At 38.3% G+C, this 25058-nt stretch overlaps 1 protein-coding gene across 8 annotated transcripts in view; it reads left to right on the top strand.

The window, feature by feature from the left end:
- LOC140463874 (protein shisa-6-like) overlaps window positions 1-25058 on the top strand; it is a 519561-nt gene that overhangs the window by 113084 nt on the left and 381419 nt on the right. For all 8 annotated transcript variants that reach the window (XM_072558312.1, XM_072558311.1, XM_072558309.1 and 5 more), the window contains one exon: window positions 6352-6462. In XM_072558312.1, the coding sequence (XP_072414413.1) occupies window positions 6352-6462 (111 nt within the window). The remainder of the gene's footprint in view (window positions 1-6351; window positions 6463-25058) is intronic.

Genomic DNA, 25058 nt, shown 5'->3' with positions numbered 1-25058 from the left:
AGCATTGGGACCTTGTGATCTCGCCGGATAATCTGAAATTCAGATAATCAATTGCCGAATAATCGAGGTTCCTCTGTACTTTGACATGATTTATAGTCAGTATTATGCATGACGATATCTTCCTGACTTAACAAATGTGCAGCCAGAGATTTTAATATTCTAATCTAAAAATGAACAACATAACAATTAATATATCAAATGTCCTGCTAACGTTATTTTCTTGGAATGCAACTGTTCATTTTCCTGTAAACTACAGTGTCTGCACCATAGTAATTATTCTCCCTGATAGAAGTCATGTGTTTTAATAAAAGAGACATAATATTGAATAAAACAAGCCTCCGTAAAGCTTTCATGGGAAAATGAATGCCATGCCAGAAGCAATTGAGCCATACTGGTTAGGATGTTCTCTGTTTCATTTCCGGTCTGTCCTGAATAATCTGATTTAAGCCTTACAGTGATCAGGGTATTAAATTGACATCAATATCCTCAGAATACAAAGAGGCAAAAAAGGCATTTAAAGCTCCTGTTCTTCAATGCTACGTAGTACAATGATGGGATATATTTTTTAGTTAGATTAGACACTATGGCCAAAGAGGCTTGTCACTGTTACTTATGTTTGCTTTCTTCCACATTACTAATGAAAATATTGTTTATTTCAAGTATTTAGATAAATTGTTTCTTCATATTTCTTAAGAATCTAACCAACAACTACCTCACCATTAATAGCTCAACTTTTATACCTTCCTTAATCAACATTTTTAACCTGACCATCTCTTTCAGTTTGCATGGATTTCCCATAATCCCTTCAATTTGAAAATTGTCAATGTGAAGTTTGATTTGGTCTTTAACTCAAACATTTATATTCCCTGCAACAACTGTTGACTCAATAAAGTCCAATTTCTGAAGATGGCTGCTATTATCAGACAACCAGTAAAATATTGCTTAATGGTGAGGGTTTCCAACTATTTGTCTTTTCTTCAGGTAAACTGTGCCTCTCATTCTCTCTTTGGCCTGCATTGTCAATACTTTTCAGTCAAGATTCATAGCAGTCTCTCCAATTTCAATCATTTTTTCTTAGGACTTCAGAACTCTGCAACCCTGAACCTGTACCATTAATTCCTGCCATAATCTTGAGGTCCTTCTTTGTAATTCACATCCCCTAGAATCTGAGAACGTTTACAGCACAGATAGAGGCCACTTATTGGAAGAGTGCAGCTCCAATAACAAATCAAGAATCTTGACACCATCCAGGGCAAAGCAGCCTGCTTGATTAACACCGTATCCACAAGAATCCACTCCTTCCACCACCAAGGCTGTGTAGCAGCAGTGTGTACTATCTCCAAGATGCCCTGCAGAAATTCACCAGAGATCCTTATTCGGCACCTTCCAAATCCATGACCACTTCCACCTAGAAGGACAAGGGCAGTGGATACATGGGAACACCACTGCCACAAGTTCCCCTCCAAGCCACTCACCATCCTGGCTTGGAAGTATATCATTGTTTCTTTAGTGTCACTGGATTAAAATCCTGGAACTCCTCCTTAACAGCATTGTGTGTCTACCCACAACAAATGGATCACGATGGTCAAAAAGGTAGCTCATCACCATCTTCTCAAGATGGGTAATCAGTGCACTCTGTGCCAATAATGTCCACATCCTATGAGTGAACAAAAAACAAATGCAACTAGTTGGGTCCATGCTCGTCCCCATCCTACTCCCTTCACCAGAGCTCAGAAATGTTTTTCTCTTCATGTGCCCTTTCACTCTCATCTCCATGGGGATTGGTTATCATTATGGGCTTTGATGCAAAACATTGCCATCTCAAATTTGATGAATGATTAAAAGGATGAGGTAGAATCATAGGGCACAATTCTCCCCAACATGGAGATGATGAGAGAGGTGGCAAGAAAAGGAAATAATTAGGAGAATTGGCTGTGGTGAGTGCATTGGTTCATTGGGTTTGCTCTGGATATCAATGATACACAGCAGCTATAACAATGGAATATACCCAATGTTCTTCATTAAAGAAAAATAATTTGAAAAGTCCAAAAAAACTTTCCCGTACAATGCTTACAACCACAAGTGAACCCTTTAATGAGGACTTCTCTGAAAATCAGACCAGAACAAACAAGCAGCTCACTCCATTGTAACTTCTAGTTGTTGATCAATCAACCTTCCTGTGCTGTCTAAATTTTTACTGTGAGGCAAGTTGCTTGATACGCTTTCCATACAAAGAAGCTATGCATTCAAAGTCTTGACATTATCCAGTCTCTAGCAAATGTTCAGTTTGGCCACTGGTAAATGTCACAGATGTGTCAGGTTTTCCATGTCAGTTTGATCAATTAACTATTAAAACTTGCTTGTGTCTCCTTGGAAAGATGCTCTTGCGTTTAATGGGCTTTGACATAAAACGTAGTTTGTGCTTGCTGGTGATCACTTTCTTATCGTCGTATCAAACTTATGATACTAACACAGCATGACAATCAAAAATCCAATGGATAAATAATCCACATTATCACATCTAATTCACTATCACTGTTTTAAACAAAACTTCAGCTTTTCCAAAATTACTGTGACAGTTCGATCCGTTACTGCTGAGCTTATACAGTTGGGTCTGCTATAATGCAGTATTCCATTCTCATGCAATCCTGTAAATCCTGTAAGAGTACCACCACTTAAACTAATGTGATCGCAATCGTGTTACAACCAAAATATGCTTTAAAAGTTTGCACTTTAGAAACAGTGTTCCCAATTTGTCAATCACATTGAAGCGAATTTGCATTATCGAAATGCACATTATAGCAGAATGACCTGTCCTTGATGTAAACAAACACTCACATTCCTTCAGCCAAACACAGAAACACTTCCAAAAGCCTTGACATTACTAACCATTAGGTCATTGCCAGGTTTCATATGTTATCTCCTGATTTCATTCTAATTTAATTTTGGCTACTAATTTAACTGCCTGTTAAAGTTCAGATTCATATCTATACAAGATACTCACCCCTTCCACGGAACCTCACTCATCATGTTCTGGGCTTCCTCTCAATCTGCCACCAAATAAGATCCCTAAGTGATCAATAAATAATGAAATAATATAAATATGCCCTCCATTTCCTTTAAACCTTTCACCTCTTAACCTAAAATATATGCTTCCGGGTGATGGATTCTTCAACTTAAGATGGAAAAAGCCTTCTTGTCCACTTTGTCTTGATTCCTCATAATTACATACACTTAATTTCAGTCAATTGTGAAATAGTTTGATAGGTTGGTGTTTATAACTAGACCATTTCATCCAAATATTTGTGTTTAATCTCTGCAGGAACTTTCTCCTACCTTCAATCACATTCAAACTGAATATTCTTATATTCTTAAATAATTTGTTTTTGTCTTCTGCTAAAAACCCTACATTCTTAAACCTATTCATAATGTTTTAGACCTGGTCAAGCCACTGCTCAGACTTCTGCATTCGTAGCGCCAAGTGTCAGTTCAAACAGTCCTTTCCTGAAAGTTACAAATTCTTTGTCCCTGTATCATCATTGTAAATTACTTTGCTATTTCTCTGGAGTTTCCATTGACCTTTTGCTGAAGTTATAGCAAGAAGTCAGAAGAATTCCCCAGGAAATTACTGACCTATATATCTGTTTCAAAAGCTGCACAATCAGAAGGTAAAGTAAATATTGAATATTGTTGCCAAGCTTCCAACCAGGGAAGCTTATCACCAGTAAAATGCCATGCACTTTCCAGTTGTCGAGAAGTCTAGAATCAGAGGTTATAAATTTGAGCTGGTCAGAAATAAATACAATACAGAATTCAAGAGAAACTTTATTGTTCAAGAGGACAGAATGTCATTGCAAATTCACAAAAAGAAGGGTGGCTACTTCATGGATCTACAAATTGTGACAAGTCTTTTAAAGTCTTCGTTTAAAAGACAGAGGCATAATTAATTGATTTGGTGTGAAAGGGCATAAACATCTGGAGGGACTACTTACTTTTCAAAATATTAGCCTGAAAAAGTACTGTTGCATTTTGAGGCTGATTGCTTTATTCCAACACCACTTCCGCCAAGGGATCACTGGTCACAGTTAATTTTTTTTATAATTTAAATTAGTGGATCGAAATCCTGAGATTTGTGCCTGTAATTTTATGACCAGCACTACTACATGTTCCATTTTCAGTATTAGTGCATGTTTAGAGATTACTGCTTGTTTCTTGCTGAAATAATTGCTAAGTTGTAACTCAGTTATCATGAATGAATGATATAGAATTTCTGCAGAGGTTCATTTTCCCATGGTTAGCCAGGATTCATTATCCAAATGATTAGGTTTGATGGTTTGTCTCTATCCAGTTGGGTATCTGGATGTTATGTTAATGAAGTAACAAATGTGGTTCATTTATATTCCTCTGAGATCTTTGTTTTTGATGGGCTTTTACTGTTTCCCTCCCAATGGGACTGGAATAGAAAACAGATAATGACACAAATTAGATAGCAACTTGGTTGCAAGTTTGAATCATTTTAGTCTGTTACAAAGAAGAGTCATATTGGGCTTGATGCATTAATTCTGTTTTACTGTCCTCAAATGATGTCAGACCTCCTAAGTTTCCCCAGAACTTTTTATTCTTTTTATTTCGGGTCTCCAACATCTGCAGTATTTAGCTTTTGCTTTCAATTCAGTGTCTGTGTTAAAATACTTTTTCCCAAAAGTTCCATTAATTTTTTTTCAGCCAGTGCTGGAAAATGCAAGTATTGGTTGCATAAATAGCTTTTTATACTGTTTCTTATATATTTAAAATCAGTGAGGGAATACATGATATATCCATGCTATCGATGTGTAGAGGGTGTATTTGTATGTTAGGTGTCAAAAGAGCAAACAGTGTGATCTTTTGCACATTTGGAATTTTCTGTGGCAAGATACCAATGTGTGAAATAGCCCTTAAACAATTCTGCCTTACGCAAATATAAGAAACCAACACTATCACTTGAAATAAATATAAAGGCATTAGAGGCAGTGTAGACAAGATTCATAAGAATGAGTGCATGGTTAGGAATATCATTTATATAGATTGATTAGATCCTGGAGTACAGGATTGAAGATGTTTTACTGCCTTGGTGAGATCTCACCTGAATATTGTGTACAGTTTTGGTCTCTTCACACAATGGGAGGTGAATTTTGGGAATTCTTTACCCAGGGGTAGATTCTAGAAGAATCTGTGCAACAGTTTCTTCCCCCAAGCCATCAGGCTCCTTAATACTGTATGATCGGAGTCTTTCCCATCTGAAATTCTTTCCACAACTTTGAATTGCTGCTAGAACAATGTCTATTAATTATCATTCTTTTATTACACTGTAATTTGCATGTTTTGCACTTCTTATGCACTTTATGCCACCCTTTGTACAATCGTGTAGTTTGTGCTGTCGATGTAGCACCTTGGTCCTGGAGGAACTCTGTCTCATTTTTTTACTGTATCAGAGGTATATGGTAGAAATGACAAATAAAATCTACTCTACTCTACTCTATTGATTATGTTTAAGACAGCAATTGATATATTCCTGAAGACTAATGACTTCAAAAGAAATGGGGATAGAACAGTAAAGTAGCATTGAAGGAGATGATTAGCTTCGATCTAATTAAATGGGAGAGCAGGCTGGATGGGCTAAAAGGCCCACTCATTTTCTTATGTTCCTAAATTGAAAATATTTTCCTCGAAGGAGGATGGGATTTAATATAATGGAGATATCCAAAATCACAAACAGTCTGATTAGAGTAGATAGGGAGAAACAGTCCCGATTGATGTAAGGATCGAAAACCAGAGTGTATAGATTTAAGGAAATGGAAGAAGCAATGAAGACATTTTCCCCCAAGGAGTAGTTAAAATTTGGAATGCGCTGCCTGAGAGTGTGGCCACATCAGGTTTAATCAAGGCATGGACGAAAGAATTGGTTTATTATCTGAAAAGGAAGACGGGAGGGTTACTGTGAGACAACAGGAGACGATACTCAGTGGTTGCTCACTTGGACAGCCAGTGCTGAGACAATGATTGAATGACTGTAACAATTCTGTGAATCTGATCCTGCATCTCTATGACCTTCATTTACGATTTGGCTGTAGGGCAGTTGTTTGCTAGCTTAATTATATCCATATGATGTATGCCTGTTGATGTTTTGCCACTTAATTTGGACATGGTTTATGCAAATAGAAGCCATCTTAATTTCCTGATAATCAACTTTACACGATTAATAAGTAATGGTTCATAATTGCTGTGTGCAGATGCATCCATATACCTGTTAATGTCTAGCTGTGCTACATTTAATATAATGGAAAATGTGAACACTCCTTCTCTTGCTAACAGGACTACATGGAAAAGATTCAAGCACCAGTCATGGCTATCGTAGTGGAGGACCAGACTTGCATAACTTCATTTCTTCAGGATTTGTGACACTGGGACGAGGACATCTCAAGGGTACAGTAGAAACCACTTCTTTGCAAAAAGCGCTTCATGCTTATAATCTGCCGTCCACATTCCCGCATGATGCAATGTTTGTGTGCCCATTAGAAGGAAAGGGAATTTTAGTATAGATTGTCGGAGGCACAGGACAATTAAAATGAGTATTTGAACACATATGCAGTAATAAATCTATTTCAGCTTCTTGTGTTGTGATTACAAAGCATGGGATTCATTTATTATGTTGCTGGGCTTTGCATCAGTAAGCCCATCCAAATGGAAGACAATGTTCAGCAGGAGTGCAGTCAATTTGTAGCAATGCAGTTGCCTGTTTGTATTAAAACTGACATGTTGATGCAAAAAAAATGTAATGCTAATGTCGCACTGTGAGATAATAAATATATTTGTTCATAATTTACAACAAGTAAGATACAAGAACTTCCAGGTTGCAGCTGTGTTTTCAGAAAAGAGGTGCTAGACACAGGACAGGCATTTCCTTAAAGTACCTAGTGTGTTTCCTAGGTATTGATAATAGATGATTTTAAAAAAAGCAGGAGGGAAGAAGTCATTTTATATTGAGAGAAATTCATTTCCCTTTGCCTTGTGAAAACAATAAGAATGGTGGGTGTTGGGAATTTCCAATTCTGTTTTTGCATGTTCTCAAAGTACAATTGTTCTGTGACTGTCCCCTTTCTGACCATTCCTGTGATCCTCAGGGCAGAAAGTTATCCTCTGCCCCCTACCCACTGCCGTGTTTCAAGGGCAATATATCCTGTCCTATTCGTTTCAGTGATTCACAATGCTCTACATTATTCTCTGTACATATTCAACACCATGATTTTGAGATTCTTAGCCACTCCCTCATGATAATTACTGCTTGTAATCTTAACCCTGAATTGGATTGTAGGATTGATGGAGTATCATATAAAAGTCAGTACTGATGCTAAAATGAAAATCTATAAGCACGACCCTATTTAGTATTTGGAATTGGTATCGCTGTTTAATATAGCAGTTTAATTTCCTTTTTATCTCACACAATACATTACATGTAAATTCAATATTCATATATATATATTATGTACACACATATGAATAAGATGCTTACAGACATATGCAAGGATATATATATTATATCCAAATTGGTTCAGAGATAATTTATTAATTTACCATTTAGAAGTGGTGTGCTTATCATGGTAGAGTTCTGTGTATTGGAGTTTCAACATTATTGAGCGCTTGTAGGCAAATACCATGACAAATATTCTGTGCATTGTCACTGCTAGTGAATCTTCTTCTTGCCCTGTGGGTCACCATATTATAGATGGCAGTGTTGATGAAAACATTTGCTGAAAGAATGTTTTTTATGAGCTGTTTAAATGCCTATTAGAGTACTGTGATTTGCTTGATTAATTGCAGCGACACTGAACGGAAAATCAATTAAAGGCAGAAACCCAGGTCTCTATTTTACTTCTGCCACTTGCGTCATTAATCCTTTACCTTATCTGTTTTAACGTCACCATAGTCTTCAATGCAAAACACTAGTTACAGTTATGTAGAGATTTTATTGAGAAAAAATGCAGGGATCTTAATAAGTTTCAGAATTTTCCACAGCCCATGATACAGATTTAGAGAACTGCAAAAGCAGTGGTGTGTTTCGAAGACTTTGCAAAGGTTTAGTTGCATGGTCACATTGATTTTCTTGCAGGCCAACACTCATCATTTACTTACAACTTTACAAAAGTAGGGGAAGGGGAATATCTCAGATTTTCACAAAGCATATAGCTCCTCCAGTTCTAGTAGTTTGGGATCTAGCTAACATCATATTTGTGAAACCGAAAGCATTTCACTGCCAATGAATACAGTGGACCAAGAAAACTTGTTCTTCCAGCCTTAGTAGAACTTAACAAATTCCAGGATTGCCCTTCAACATAATGGAAGAATTTCAAGTATCAATTTACACAGGGATTTTTAAAGTCTATGTTGAATGATATGCAATAATATAAAAGGTACCACTCATGACTGATTGGCCCTTTACTGGGAGAATGGAAATCCTAATGGAAGTGGGGTCATTCATTTCTGTATTGCACTGGTATGATGGTCAGTGGATCAAAAGAGTTTTCATTGTGATATTTTCACTAACTGTCCATTACAAGTGTTGCTTTAGTGTCACAAACAGTAACATCTGTTTAAAAGCTTTTTTTTTCTCGACCATAGTGAATGAGTTTGTGATCAGAGCGTTTATATGTACCCCTGTTAGCAAAAGCAACTAAAAGTCAAAAGCATTGACATGTCACTAAGCCTTATTGAAGAGTACAATCATTTACAACATTATGGGCCAATTACTGTTAGGCTATTGGTGCCTCTAAAGGGTAAATTCAACAGCAGCTTTTTGCATGTTTAAATCTTTAAGGCAAGAAGGAAAATTGACAAAAATATATCTGTGACAGGTATATCTGTAACAAAAATATATCTGATTATTTGAAGCATGAACACCAAATATTAAAATATTAATGCAATCAAATAGCAAGATTTATAACATTAATTCATCATTAAAATGGGACAGTGAAAACAGAGGGACTACAAAAGAAAATTATCAGGTTAATCTGAAGTAAAATAGCTAAAACTAAGCAAAATGTTATGTTAAAAGTAAAACCTAAGGCTGAGATTGGAAACACAGATGATTGGCGAATAATGTGAAATAGATGATTTTGATGTGTGTTTTTATCAACATGGTTAAAAATCACACAACACTTGGTTATAGTCCAACAGGTTTATTTGGAAGCACTAGCTTTCGGAGCACTAGCTATCAGCTACCTGACGAAGGAGCAGCGCTCTAAAAGCTAGTGTTTCCAAAGAAACCTGTTGGACTGTAACCTGGTGTTGTGTGATTTTTAACTTTGACCACCACTGTCCAACACCAACGCCTCCACATCATGGCTTTATCAATGCTGGATTAGGTCACAGGAATAACCTGGTTCATGATGTTTGACTTGTTTTGTTGTCTTTTAGAATATTAAGTCTGATATTTGGTGAACTCTATCTGTATGACTGAGATTGCATCAGACCCAATATTTACAAAGAACTTCTATTCTGGCAAGTTTAATCAGTGCATGTGAGCCATGCTGAATCCAGATCTGATGTATGCCCTTTGTTGATTGGCTGCTTATTTAAGCACAGTGGTGATCAAGCATGCAACTGACTTCAGTATTCCTGTTTTAGTCAGGGTTCCTACTGCTGTTTGTTATCAAGAGGCCTCTGGCAAAAGTGCAGATTTGTAAGTGTCAGATGCAGTAAGGGTTAGCCATTGCTGTCAGTGCTGCACTGAGAACCAGAGGGTGCAGATTTGAAGTGACTCACAAATGTAGCAAATGTAAGGCGTGAAAAAAAACTTCTTCACTTATAAATATCTTGGGTCTGGAAATGCACTGCTTGGAACTTTGATGGAGGCATAGACAATTAAAGCATTCAAAAAAGCAGTCAGTGATTAGTTGAAAAAAATGTTCAAGGGCAAGGTGGGTGAATGGAACTGAATCTAAATATTCATTGGTAGGTTGATGCAAACATGATGGCCAATTGGTCTCCTGCTGCATTGTAATAATTCTGTAATTCTGTGAAATAGTTAATTGACAGTAATGGTCAAAGCTCACGAATGAATAATGGCTGCATAAACAGGGTGTGGGGATTGTCTATGACATTCCCAACTTAGGCGTTAAAGTGGGATTTTGGAATTGAATTCATGTTAACAGAAATACATGAATAAGAGCATTGTGGACGTACCATCACCAGATGGACTGCAATAGTTCAAGAAAAGCAGTCTCTTCATAGGGCAATTAAGGATGGACAAAAAGGTTCGTCTTGCTAGTGATACCCACATACAACAAAAGAATAAAATCAACCAAACTTAGCTGGACTTTGGCTACCAATCCTGAAATTTCCCACTCGCCTTGTCTGCCTTGGTTAAAAGGTACTCCGATCTTTGCAATGTTTGCTCAGGTCTTGTGTGGGAAATTACGTGATGGAACCAGTCCTCCAATCGGGGATTCAAAACATAGTGACCACATGGGTGGGAAGGTAGTGAGATGGATGGTTAGAACATTCATTTTGATTCTCTAGGACTCTGTTCTAGTTATTGTCAGAAGCAGTTAGGCACTGTATCCCTCATCCTTCACAATCTTCACCCCAGCCCATGGCACCTTTTACTTTCCATGCCAAATCATGCCTCCCACTTAAATCCTCCCAAGACTACCATCCCCTCCATGTCATGTTGATAGTTACTCTCCCTCTATCCACCATAGGCAGACATTAGTCACCATTCAGAGATGGGAAAAGTAAGCTTTTATCTCTCACATTGAATATGAAACACTTCCCATTCATACAATTCATTCAAAGCTTTTGAAGTAGTTAATCTCTTGTAAAAACGAACAAAATTCCATTCAGGCCCCACATCAAAGACATCTAATACTTAATAGCTATTTAAATTGCTAACTGAATACTGAACTTCTTAGTTGTAATTATAATCTTTTTAAACTCAGACAATCATCCATAATAACATGCTAACAGGTCTTGGGTAAATGCTGATAAATAACTCTATAGTAATAAACAGGTCTATGCAGCAGATGTTTGGGGTGGGGGTGTAATTCAGACTGGCTGCCTCTCTTTTGTACTGGATGTCCTTGGAGAAGAGAGTACTCACCATCCTGACTTGGAATCATATCGCCGTTCCTTCACTGTCATTGGGTCAAAATCCTGGAATTCCCTCCCCAGTGGCATTGTGGGTCAACCCACAGCAGGTGGAGTACAGCGATTCAAGAAGGCAGCTCACCACCACCTTCTCAAGAGGCAACTAGGGACGACCAATAAATGCTGGCCAGCCAGCAATGCCCACAAAATGAATAATTCTTTAAAAATAAAAGACACGGTGTCCACAAGTTTGCCCAAAGCTTCCCATGATCAGTGAACTACACAGATTAGAGTTCATCATTACTCATCAAAACCATTTTTTCCTAAGACCACAAGATATAGGAGCTGAAGTAGACCACTCAGCCCATCGAATCCACTCCACCATTCACCTAGATCATGGCTGATCTAGTAATCTTCAACTCTACATTTCTATTTTTCCTCCATAGCCCTTGATTCCCTCACTGATTAAAAATCTGTCTCTCTCCTTGAATATTTTTAATTGCCAAACTCTACAGCCTTCTATGTTAATTTTTCAATCGGAATTTTCTCTATTTACAATACTATAAGGGCTGTTAGATTGGTTTTGTGGCTCATTTGTTTCTATTGTATTGGAAAACTAGTAATTCTAATTATACTCTACTGTGCTGCTATTTATTTTAATCTGTATCAAACAGCCTGTTAATAAAAGCGGTCTAGAACCCCTACAGTGTGGAAGCAGACTACTCAACACTGACCCTCCAAAGAGCATCTGACCCTGACCCAACACATCCCTGGATACTATGGACAATTTACCTAACCTGCACATCTTTGGACTGTGGGCAGGAGCTTGAACACCCAGAGGAAACCCAGGCAGACATGGGGAGAATGTGCAAATTCCACACAGTCACCCAAGGGTAGAATTGAACCCAGGTCCCTGGTGCTATGAGGCAGTAATGCTAACCACTGAGCCATCATGCCTCCCTTGTTGAGTATTTATTTTAAATCCTCAATGATAGCTGCAGCAATATTTTTGCCCATTTAAGGAGCAGGGGATTGAAGAACACACCTGATCATGATAATTATCAAGAATTTATTAACTCCAAAAAAGTTTTATGCACATTCCATGAACTCATGACTCCCACATAGCCCTTGCAATGGCCAAAAAGTGGTTTGTTTAAGCTCAGCTCCGACTGCAGATGGTACTTGGGATTTTTGGGTTTCTTTCCAGTGTGAATACACCCTAACCCCCTTCTACTAGGAAAAATTGGAACTGATAGAATTTGGGTAAGATTTGCGCATCTGGGAACTGCCCAACATTTCAAAGATCTGCAAAATGTTTGCCGAAGTTTGACAATGATACGAAGTTAGGTGGACAGGCAGGTAGTACTGAGGAAGTGGGGAGGCTGCAGAAGGATCTAGACAGTTTGGAAGAGTGGTCCAGGAAATGGCTGATGGAATTCAATGTGAGCAAATGCAAGGTCTTGCACTTTGGAAAAAAGAATGCAAGCATGGGCTACTTTCTAAATGGTGAGAAAATTCATAAAGCCAAAGTACAAAGGGATCTGGGAGGGCTAGTCGAGGATTCTCTAAAGGTAAACATGCAGGTTGTGTCCGTGATTAAGAAAGCGAATGCAATATTGTCATTTATCTCAAGAGGGTTGGAATATAAAAGCACCATTGTGTTACTGAGACTTGATAAAGCTCTGGTTAGGCCCCATTTGGAGTACTGTGTCCAGTTTTGGGCCCCACACCTCAGGAAGGACATACTGGCACTGGAACGTGTCCAGCGGAGATTCACACGGATGATCCCTGGAATGGTAGGTCTAACATACGGGAAACGGCTGAGGATCCTGGGATTGTATTCATTGGAGTTTAGAAGATTAAGGGGAAATCTAATAGAAACTTACAAGATAATACATGGCTTGGAAAGGGTGGACGCTAGGAAATTGTTTCTGTTAGGTGAGGAGACTAGGACCCGTGGACACAGCCTTAGAATTAGAGGGGGTAAATTCAGAACAGAAATGCGGAGACATTTCTTCAGCCAGGGAGTGGTGGGCCTGTGGAATTCATTGCTGCAGAGTACAGTGGAGGCCGGGACGCTAAATGTCTTCAAGGCAGAGATTGATAAATTCTTGTTGTCACAAGGAATTAAGGGCTACGGGGAGAATGCGGGTAAGTGGAGTTGAAATGCCCATCAGCCATGATTGAATGGCGGAGTGGACTCGATGGGCCGAATGGCCTACTTCCACTCCTATGTCTTATGGTCTAAAAACTCCCTGACTCCACAAATTCCAGCGCACAATCTCTCCGAGAAATTTGTTTAGCCATTAATTCATTATACAACCCAATATGCTCTGGGGTCCTTAAGAGTCCAAGATGACAAAATCAACAACCACACAGTCTTTTTTTTAAGCTGTTTTCTCTCGCTAACTGCAATAAAAAGCTAGTTAATATTCAGTTCTTATATTCTATGTGTGTGCATTTTTTTTGTGAGTCCCACAAGCACATCCCAATGATTCAGTTCTTCATTTATGCCAATACTCCTTGGTGTTCATGGATGGTTCAAAGCTTTTTGAGGTTACTTCATCATGCAGTTCACTTGTTGATGCCTCGTGATATTTTATCTCAAGACACTTCCACTCACTCCATTCTGTAAATCGCATAGCAACCCAAGATTTGTCCTTGGTTACCAGCTGCTCATGTCTAAGAGATATGTTCTTTTGTATTCTTGTTTCTCAGCTTGTACTTTAACATGGATCAACAATAATTGTGGTTCTTGTTGTAAGGGAAGGTTAAAGCTGATTTTCATTTCAAAGACACTAGTGGGTCATTCATACCTAGAGAACTATACACAAGCAAAGACTTGGAAAAGGATAAGGAGATAGAAATTTCAAACCTTAAAATGTCTGGATGTTCAACATTGAAACCGAAAAAAGCCAAAGGTATTGACAAATTCTTCTCCCTTTTATTTTAATTGCTCATCAAAGGTTAGCTTACAGCTGATCTGGTTTATGCTCAGGAGTGAATGATTCTTAATTTTGACTCACTGAACATTTTCATTCAAGCTAGTTTGATTATTTGTCTGGTCAAACTGCTTTACGAATTTGCCATTAGGATCCACTACGCTGAAGCGACTGAAAGAACAAGTTAGTATTTGTCTAAAGTAAAGTCAGCCAGCAAAGCAATCAACTAATAATTGCTGATTAACCTTTGAGTAAAATTAGGCAAATAATCAGTAGATAGGGTTAACTGTCAAAATAACTAGGGTTTTAAAGTTGTCACGAAAATTCATCATTAATTGTCACTGATTATGAACTCCCAGAAGATAGCAGTATCTGAGATGACATAATTCTCAAACAAGTCTTGATTTAACCATGACACATAAGTGGCCTTAGCCTGTGATTAATTTTCACCAGTTTTACATAGAAGCATGCATACATGTGAATTTCCTCAATCTTTGCACTATTTCCTGAAAACATCTTCTGAAAACTTCTGATATTCATTTAATCGTCACAAGCTGATACAGCTCATGTGAATTTCCTGCATTTACATGTGTAATAGTTTGATGTAGAATTAGACTCATTAGCTTAGCTTCAACCTGGAGTTTTACATTGATTTTATTTGCAAGAGTTTCCGTTTAGAGTGTACTTTATTGAGACTTGTATTATACTTAAGCAAGGTCATGACAAATTCACTACACTGGATACAGCCTTGCAACCATCTCCTCATCAGCTAATAACTCATAATATATTATCTGTAATGTAAGATAAAATCTCAGTATGGCTTTAGTGGAGAGTTACAACTCAAAATTAGGCACAGAAAACAATATTACCATATATATTCAAAGAGCTGTTTTCAAAAATATGTCTTCATTTGTGGCATGCGGTCATTACTAGCTGGGCCATCCTTTGTTGCCCATTCCTAATTCTTCTTGTGTGGTTAGCTGTCTTCTTGAACAACTATCGTCCATGTGCTGTAGACACCCCTGCAGTACTATTAGGAAGGGAGTTATGTAGGTTTTAAGGGTAAATGAGGATAAATAAGAGATGTAAAATAAAAGACAGTCCAGAGTTTAGGGCTTAATCACAGGCTATCAAACCATAAAATCTGGGATGCTTAAGAGGCCGAATTAGACAAATACTGTTATCTTGGCGGTTGTGGGGCATAAGAGGATTGCCAAGACAGAATTGAGCATGGCCAAAGAGGAAGTTGGAAACAACCATGAAAATAAAATCAAGACATTGTTTTATTGGGAATCAATGTACATCAGCAAGCACAGGGGTGATTGATGAACAGGATTTGATATGCAGTAAGAGACAAGCAGCAAAGTTTTGTAAATCTGCAGTCTCCACACGATAGAACATGAGAAGCCTGCCTACTATGTGTTAGAATTGTTAATGTGAGAAGTAACAAAGGCATGAATGAAGGTTTCAGCAGCAGCAGGTGAGCTGAGGCAGGGATGTAGTCAGACAATATTACAGTGGTGGAAATAGGCTCAATAGAAGGAGTAAATAGCTAGTATGGTCTTTGCAATAAACATCCACAACAACTACCTTGTACAATACCAGACAATATATACCTACACTTTCTTTTACAAGACTGATGCAAAAATAAAGAAATTAAAAATGAAGGATTGGATATAGAAACATTAATGTCTAAAAGCATCTTCCATTGCCTTAATTCCAAAGAAATTTCTGAATGGCCAACTTGACAGAAGAGTTCAGGCCTTTTTTTCTCAATATCCTCACTCGGTCATATTTGTCCCTCTGACTTTCCAAATCAATTGACATACCAGGTTCCATCGTTACTCCTAAACCTCTCAGTTCTTTGTTCACAAAGGTTTCACACAAATCCAGTAAGAGTGCATATCTTTATACCTTCCTTAACAATCTATTTTTAGGACTGTAGTCTTAATTGCATGTCTTCTAACCCTATTGCAGATCGCTTTATTACCTTCACAATGCAGATAGGTGAAGGTAATGTGTTCACTCCTGTTTATTAGTTTGTTGCTTGAAAACAATCTGTCTCAAAGACCTTAGAATGGGTTCCAATGAAAATTGATATACAGGTAGAGTATGGTCTAAGGAGGAACTTAATAAATTTTGGCAAAGATGCAGATCCGGATCCTGGACTCCTAAAGGATCCATTAACATTGGAAGGTAGGACAACTGATATTTTTGTTTAGAATGTTTTGGGTTGTTTTACTTAAGAATGGTATTTATTATTTTGGAATATTATGGGACTATCTTATTTGCTGTGGTGGAAATGTCACAGCTGCCAAAATGGGAGCAGACTTTTCAGAGCAGTGTGTTGGATGTAGATCAGTTTGATGCCTCACCAGTGAAATGGAAGCTGTTAATAACAAGATTTCTTTTTCCTGTTCTGTAGTAACAGAGCATTATCCTGAGAAAAGGCTGAAGGAAGAGCTACATAATTGTGATAATGTTAACACTGCCCGATTCTGCAGAATACCTTGTTTGTGCAAGCTTTTATGATGAATTAACATTACCTATTTCCTTTCCCATCATTTAGTCAGGCTACTGACTCTATTTTAAGGACACATTTAACACAATTCTTAGGGTCTGTTATGTTGCCATGGTAATACGAGCATATTTGCAGGAGTTACTTTTAGCATAAGCACCTTTCCAAAAAACACTTGTAGAAGTGAAGTAGGGGTCTGTGAAAAACAGATTAAACATGGCTCATAGTGTTAGCAAGGAGCTGAAGTAAAACCAAATCTGAATAATTCAAGTCCCATCAGTAACTGAAATACTCACAACAACAGAGTATTGCAGTCTATCCTTTAGACAAGGGTCATATATATGTTCAATACTCCATCAATCGAAACTATTGAAGTTCCACATCTGATGGAAAAGTAAAACACAAAATGGCTTCCTGCTTTGTTTAATGTGTGATTCTAACTGGATATGTAATGTTGTTGGGTTTCTCCCATGATTGGACCTGAAAATCTGGATACTTTATTTGAAAGCTACACATGTACAGTCACCGAGGAAATCAAACCCCTCCCTTTGCTTATACACTGATGAGTCCAGTTCAATATAACATCTGTTAAATGAGGATTGGGTAGGACTGAAACTGACAGCCAAGCCTTTCATCAATGCCACCACAAATCACCACATCATCACAGGAACTGGTGCCTCAAAAATCTCAGAACATGTTCCCAAAACCAGAGGTCTGATCACGAAAAAAATTGCATTCTCTGTCCTTCTTACGATAATTACAGTAATGTGTTAAATCAACATGTCATTAGCTCTCTTGCAACATCATTATCAGTTTTAATTAATTAACATTAGCAAAACAAACAAATATGTTGCCTAACACTTTGCTAATCCTTGCATGGAGGTGTTAAAAGACTTGGGGCAGTATCCACCATTATTCAACAGTTTTCAATGGGGGCCTTCAAAGCTGATCAACACTGTAATGAAAAGAAACTGAAATCTTATTTGGCGAACTCTAATGTCACCATCTGTTTAATGTCTTGATGCACAAATCAATGGCCTGATTACTCTTGCAAAATGCTTAACGGCAGATTTGGTAGCATTAAACAAACATTCTGAGAGGGCTTATGTGGTGCAGTGGTAGTGTTGCTAATTCTGTACCAGGAGGCCTGAGTTCAAGTCCTATCTGTCCCCAGAAGTGGGAAGTAGCATCTCTGAGTAGCTTGATTAAAAAATATCCTGAGTAGAGATTCTGTTGTATGTGTAAGCACCCATCTGTCACTTCAACCTTTGATATTTTCCAAGTGTGTGTCTTTTCTTTTTGTTTAGATTTTCTTTTGCTTCCTCCAAGGAATGTGATATTTAAAGCTGTGTCTCAATGTAGGACTGCAGGACTCAACCAGTGTGGCCTCTCATAGTTAATCATAGTTGTCTTATAAATAAGCCTCAAGAGCTTGAGACTTAGTAAAGGTTCAGGGTGGGTGTGGGGAATAAAAAGCATAAGCCAATATGTCTGTTCCCCAGGCTTTTAAATCATCCTGCTCAGGATATATTGAGCACACCTCTGAAGCATGTGGGACTTGAACCCAGACCTCTTGGTTTAGAGGTAAGGACACTACCACTGTGCCACAAGAGCTATTTGTCTAACACTTATGGTTATTTGAGATATACACTGTGTGTGAGTAGCATGTGTACTAAACACTGTTCAGTTTCGATGCCCCAGAGAACAACAGCTTATACCATCAAAGCTCCCACATATGACACATTTATTTGACTGCACTACCTAACTGTAGTTAGCAGCCATACAATGTTCCTGCCATGAACTATTACTTTTAGAAGAATGAGAAAAGAAATCAGAGATGGAAAAGTACAAAGTTGTTTATTTTTTAAACTATAATCAATCTCCTTGCTTATGGCAGGGTCTAGGTAGTGGACCAGCATCTAGCAATCATCTTAGTAATTCATGTATGTCAATGTTGAAACAATAAGAAAAACTTTCTTTTGAAATCCCCAATTTTAACCATCAACCTGAATTGGTCAGTTCAATCAAATCAACTCTAATTCCACAGTCATTGTCAGAACCTCAGATATCTGTATTTCTGCATAAACCCATCTGCAACAGAATGTAGGAGAAGCAGTAGACCATTCAGTCTGCCCCAGCATTCAGTATGATTATGGCTGATCACGCACTCCCATGCCTTTTGCCCACACCATTCCCATAACTCTGTATATCTTTGATAGTCAGAAATCTATTGATTTCTACTATAAACATACTCAACGACTGAGGATCCACAGCCCTCTGTGGTTGAGAATTCCAAAGATTCAAAATCATCTGATTTTAAAAACATCACCTTATTTTAGACCTAAGTACTCTTAAATTGTTCCCCCAGTTATAGACTTCCCAACCAAGGGAAACATCCTACTTGTATTTACCCAGTCTATATCTTTAAGTACTTTGTATGTTTCAATGATTGACTCACATTCTCGAGATGCACCAGAGAGTGGAAAACTGCCAACGTGACAGCCCTAATCTAACAGGGAAGGAGGCGTAAAGTGTATAACTTCAGGCCAATCAACCTATTGTTGTAAAAGTATTAGAATCAATTATTAAATAAATAATCGTAGAATATTTGGAAAATCATAATCTGATCAAGCAGAGTCAGCATGGCTTCATGAAAGGGAAATTGTGTCTGACTAATTTACGAGACATACTTTGGATTTCCTGAAGGTTGCCTTCATGACAGGGTACCTCATGAATGATTAAGTCATAAGATAAGAAATCATGTTGTTGGAAGTAGTATATTAGCATGGATAGAGAACTGGCACTTGGGCAGGAAACAGGAAGGGAGCACAAAGGGTCCTTTTTCAGGTTGGTGACCTGTGACCAGTGAGGTTCCACAGGGATCTGTGCTGTGACTGCAGTGTTTACAATGTATGTTTAATGACTTGGACGATGGAGGTAAACAAATTTGCATGCAACATAAAATTAACTGGAAAGGCAAGTTGCAAGAGGGATACAAATAGTTTAGAGAGCTGGGTTGAATAAGTTGGCAAAAATTTGGCAAATGGAGTATCATGTCGGAAAATGTGAAGAGAACAGAAGCATAGCATTAGTTAAATAGGGAAAACCTGCATAAAGCTGCAAAACAAAGGGATTGGATGTACTTGTACATGAAACACAAAAAGCTAGTACATGGTCAGCAGGCAATCAGGAAGGCTAAAGGAATGTTGGCCCTTATTTCAAGGGGTTTGGAGTATAAGAATGGGGAAGACTAAAACTGTCCAAGACGCTGGTGAGACTACATTTGGTCTCCTTATTTAAGGAAAGATATTATTTTGTTGGAAGCAGTTCAGTGAAGGTTCACCCTGTATAGTCGGATTGTCTTATGAACAGAAGTTGAACAGGTTGGGGACTCACTGAAATTCGGAAGAGGTGATCTCAATAAAACATATGAGATTCTTCAGGGGCTTGACAGGCTAAATGCTGAGAGGATGTTTTCCGTTGTGGGGGAGTCTAGGGTCCAAGGACTTAATCTCAGAATAAAGGCTTCCGAATTTAAGACTGAGATGACGCGGAATTTCTTTTTCCAGAAAGTTGGGAGACATTAGAACTTCTTGCCACAGAGAGCTGTGGGAATGCAGTCCTTGTTATATTTAAGTCTGACAGAGATAGATTCGTGATTAGTAGGGGAATGAAGGGTCACAGGGACGACACAGGAAAGTGGACGTGAGGAATTTCAGATAAATCATAATCCCATTGAATGGTGGGCCATTCTCCAAGGACTGAATAGTCAACTGTTGCTCCTATTTGTTAGGTCTTATTCTTTGAAATGCTAGTGAATATGAATTGCCCAACCCTCTTCCATAGGACAGTCTCATCATCTTGGGACCAAACCTTTTTCCATCTTCACTGGACTCCTCAAAGTCTATATCTTCAATCCCAGGCATGTGACATTTTTCTGAACTTCTCTAATTTCTTTTGTGGAAATGATGATTTAATAAAACAAAAAGGGAGATGCTACACCTCTAAAATATCAGCGGGCATCAGAGTTTGGTTATCAAGGCATGTCATTTGATTTTGCCTTGATATTTTGCATTTTTTACTGTGGCATGACCTGCCACAGTAAAAAATGATCTGGCAGACTCAGTTTTTACTCTGGGGAGTTTGGGGATTGGGTGGGATATATGGACCCTGAATGGAGTCATGACCATCCATCCCTAAAGTAGATGGGGGAACAGGAGTTCCCGAGATAAATAGGTTAGAAGGTCCACCGTGGTTCTCTGGTAATTTGTTCTAGTTGTGTTTGAAGATCTCCAGTGTTCTGGTCCTCATTCCTCACATCCATTCACTCTAACATCACCTCCATAATCACATTGGCAACCCATGTTTGCCAACCCTCCGACACCCAATAGCAGTTTACACCCTTCATGCCAACCAATACCTCCCCCCCCACTCCCTCTCATCTCCTACAGCCTGTTACACATTCCACACTGACTCAGTGCTAACTCCTCTTATATCGACCATTGGAGATCTCAGGTGTCACATAGTGATGAAATAAAAGAAAGTTTAATATCTAAATCACACTATACAAACTTGATAATTAAACAAATTCACTTTTATGAAACTGCATTCAAAGCTTGTAAATCTCAAGTGCTTAATCTTTTCTCAAAATGTATGAATGTCAATCAAAACTCCATGAAAAACTGAACATACAAAATGAAAGCGTGTGGGCTTGTAAGTTATGTACTGAAATGGATTCAGAAATGGTTGGCAGACAGGAAATAAAGGGGAGGATTAAATGGGTCTTTTTTCCCAGTGACTAATGGGTTACTGAAGGGATCAATGCTTGGACCCCAGCTATTCACAATATATATTAATGATCCAGATCAAGAAACTACGTGTCATATCTCCAAGTTTGCAAATGACTCAAAGCTGAGTGGGAAGGTATGTTATGAGGAGGGTGCAGAATGTGATTTGGACAAGTAAGTGGGAAAATACATGGAATGCAGTATAATAAGGATATCCACTTTGGTAGCAAAAATATACAGGCATATTATTATTTGAATGGGGATAGGTTGGGAAAGAAGGAGAGGCAACAAGATCTGAGTGTTGCTCTGCACCAATTGCTGAAAGTAAGAAAGCAGATGCAGCAGGCAGTAAAGAAGGCAAATTGCACGATGACCTTCATTGCAAGAAGATTCAAGTACAGTAATAGCAATGACTTGTCGCAACTGTACACAACCTCGGTGAGACCACACCTGAGGTACTGTGTGTAGTTGTGGTCTCCTTACCAGAGAAAGGATGTTCTGGCTATGGAGGGAGTGTAAAGAAGGTTTACCAGACTGATTCCTGGGATGGCAGAACTAGTGTACAGCGAGAAACTGGACTAGTTAGGATTATATTCACCAAAGACTGGAAGAATAAAGGGGAATCTCATAGAATTCTGTAAAATTTCTAATAGGAGGGGTATGGATAAAGTAAAAAGCAAAGGTCTTCCCCTAGGGTGGGGTGTTCAAAACTAGAGGGCATATTTTTAAGGTAAGAAGAGAAAGATTTAAAAGAGACTTGAGGGGGCAGTTATTTCACACAGAGGGTGATTTGAATGTGGAAATGGTAGGTGCAGGTACAGCTACAATATTTAAAAGACATTTGGATAGGTACATGAAACACAAAGGTTGAGAGGAATATGGGCCAAATGCAGGTAAGTGGGACTAGTTTAGTTTGGGAAATTTGGTCGGCGTGGATGAATTGGATCATAGGGTCTGTTTCTGTGCTGTATGACTCCATGATTAGACAGGGCAGGTGTAAAAAAGACATTGCCAATGACTGGGAAGTTCATAACCAGAGGTCAGAGTTTAAGGATACGGCGTAGGCCTTTGAGAACAGAGATGAGGAGAACGCCCAGAGAGTGGTGAGCCAATCAAATTCTCTGCTCCAAGAAACTGTTGAGGCCAAAACATTGAATACTTTCAAGCAAGATACACATATAGTTCAGAGAACTTTAAGGGACCAGAGAGTATGGGGAGAAAGTGGGAACAGGTTACTGATTTGGATGCTCAGCCACGATCATATTGAACGGTGGAATCGGTTCAAAGGGCTAATGGCCTACTCCTGCTTCTAGGTTCCATGTTTCCTTGTTAATCCTTATCTCACATGATGGGAGCTAATCCTTTAATAGGCTTTTGTACCTGCCAATTAAACAGTGATAAGCATACCTTTTGAAATCAACCAAGTATTCTTAAAGAACCCTGAAAGAAGTTATCAGGAAATGACACCTAAAACTGCTGGAACAGATATTTCAGTAAACTAGTATTTGTTACCCTTGTTCTGGAAGAGATTAAGAAAGCTCTACAGCAAAGGTATACATTGTCTGGTGTGAGGATGAAGATTTTATTGTTCTAAGGTTTCAATTTCTACACGTTGTCATCAAGACATAGAGAGAGTAAACAGATGTTCCTGCACTTACACACTTTCTACTGGCTATTTTAAGAGTGGAAATAGTGAAGTCTGGAAATAGAACATCATCTCAGAACACTAAAACACACCACAGGGAAAATATAAACAATGAAATTAAAGTCCACTTTAAAAAAAAATTTAAAACCACATTTTCCTTAGAAATTATCTGATCCTAAAGTATCAGTCTCTTTGAAGTTGGCTTACACTAAGACCAGTGGATAGAATTCCAAACACTGTAAATAGAAAGGAATGATAAAACCATTGCAACGTGTCACCTTTTGTCTCGTTTCTTCTCTCTCCCTGTAGAACACCCATATATACCTAATACAACCTTAGATTCATTCTTACCAGCCTCCCTCCAATATTAGCTTCCTTTTGTCCAGCCCTTAAGACCACAGTGCTTTACTGAAACTAGGATTCAGATGCCAACAATTCATCATCAGTGAAAATCTTTGAATTAATTAAAAGTTGGGAAATGGTCCTGTTTCATTTAATGTGAGAGGTGTTCAATCTGTAGCTGTATGTTACTACCCACTTTGTGTCAAACCCACACAGTTGGGGGCCTGATATGAATCATATTTGTCACTTATTCTGATCCATATATAACAAACAGCAAAGTTGCACTGTGCAATTTAGAGTGTGATACGCTTAAGAATTAAATTTAAAAAATGAATTTATTTTTCAAAAACTAAAGCATGCTTCTCATTTTAATGGTGTTTTAATGAACTAGTCAATCAGGCAGACACAATGAGTTAATATTTTTTCTATGGTACAATTCTACAGTGGCCCATTTATGGTGCAATGTTATAATATGACATATATAAGATTGTTGTTTTGGAACTTTTTTCTTCAGTTGAGGATAAATTGAAAGGGGTCATGTGACTTGTTCTGAAGTCTAACAAAAGGCTTCAATGATGTGCCTGTAAAGACTAAAGCTGGGGGCTTTGGGTTGTTTTCATGATGATCAGACTGCAAAGTTCCAGGATGATGTTGAAAAATTTTGGGCTGTAAACTGTTTTGTGTTAAACTGTTCATGTACTTCCAAACGAAAAGACAGAGTGTGTCTGAAGGATAGCTCATCAGCATTCCTACGTGGATACAAGGCCCATATGATTCTTGCCACCATGGAGATGAACTTTAAGACAGGAAGGATTTTGAAAATATCCCTGATGAACGCAGAACTTTGTCTGCCAGGATCTGGAATAGCATGTTCAGCTGGAGGTTACAAACTTCAATATTTCACTGCAAAGGAATGCTAGTGGGAGCTCGCACTCAGATTGGGAAGACCAATCCATGCAGATTTGAAACAAAGTCTGGAAGATTCACCGAGTGTGCATAAGAAGGAGAATTGCCCAAATTAAAAAAACTCTCGTCATGGAAGTCAGTTCCAGGCTGGGAAAGGAAAAGAACCTTCAGGAACTTTGATCAGGGCCCAGAAAAAATTAATGACTTCTGAATGGACACTGTAAAGTATACCCATGAAATTAATTTTTTCAACTTGTGTTAAAAGTGAAAAGGCAAATTTCTGTTGTGTAGTTTTAAGTATAAGCTGCCTACAAAAAAAAGGTGTTTTGTCTATAGTGCTTTTAGTCTGTTTATTCCAGTAAAATCCCTAAAACATGAAATCTTGTCATGTCATCCTTTCAGATATTAATTGCGAGCTAATTTATTTTAAAGTTAACTTGCTCTACAGAGATCATAATAATGCTGGGTCTTGGCCATTCTACTTTGAGACCTTCAGTCAATGAATTCTTCAACTAAACCAGACCATTTCTGCACCAGGAGTGAATGGGAGAATGACAGAAAAAGTCCAACCCTGCACAGTTATTTTGTCTCTTAGCAACCAATCTTTTTTTTAATTCACTCATGGAACATGGGTGTTTCTGGCTGCCCAGAATATAACCGAAAAGCAACGTAAACTGGGAACCAATAGCAGCTTAATTTTAGAGTCATAGAATCATAGAGATGTACAGCATGGAAACAGACCCTTCGGTCCAACCCGTCCATGCCGACCAGATATACCACCCAGTTTAGTCCCCCCT

The sequence above is a fragment of the Chiloscyllium punctatum genome, chromosome 39 (genome assembly GCF_047496795.1).
Source record: "Chiloscyllium punctatum isolate Juve2018m chromosome 39, sChiPun1.3, whole genome shotgun sequence".
Taxonomy (NCBI): Eukaryota; Metazoa; Chordata; class Chondrichthyes; order Orectolobiformes; family Hemiscylliidae; genus Chiloscyllium; species Chiloscyllium punctatum.
Note: the sequence above shows the minus strand (reverse complement) of the source record. Positions and strands in the feature narration are given on the sequence as shown.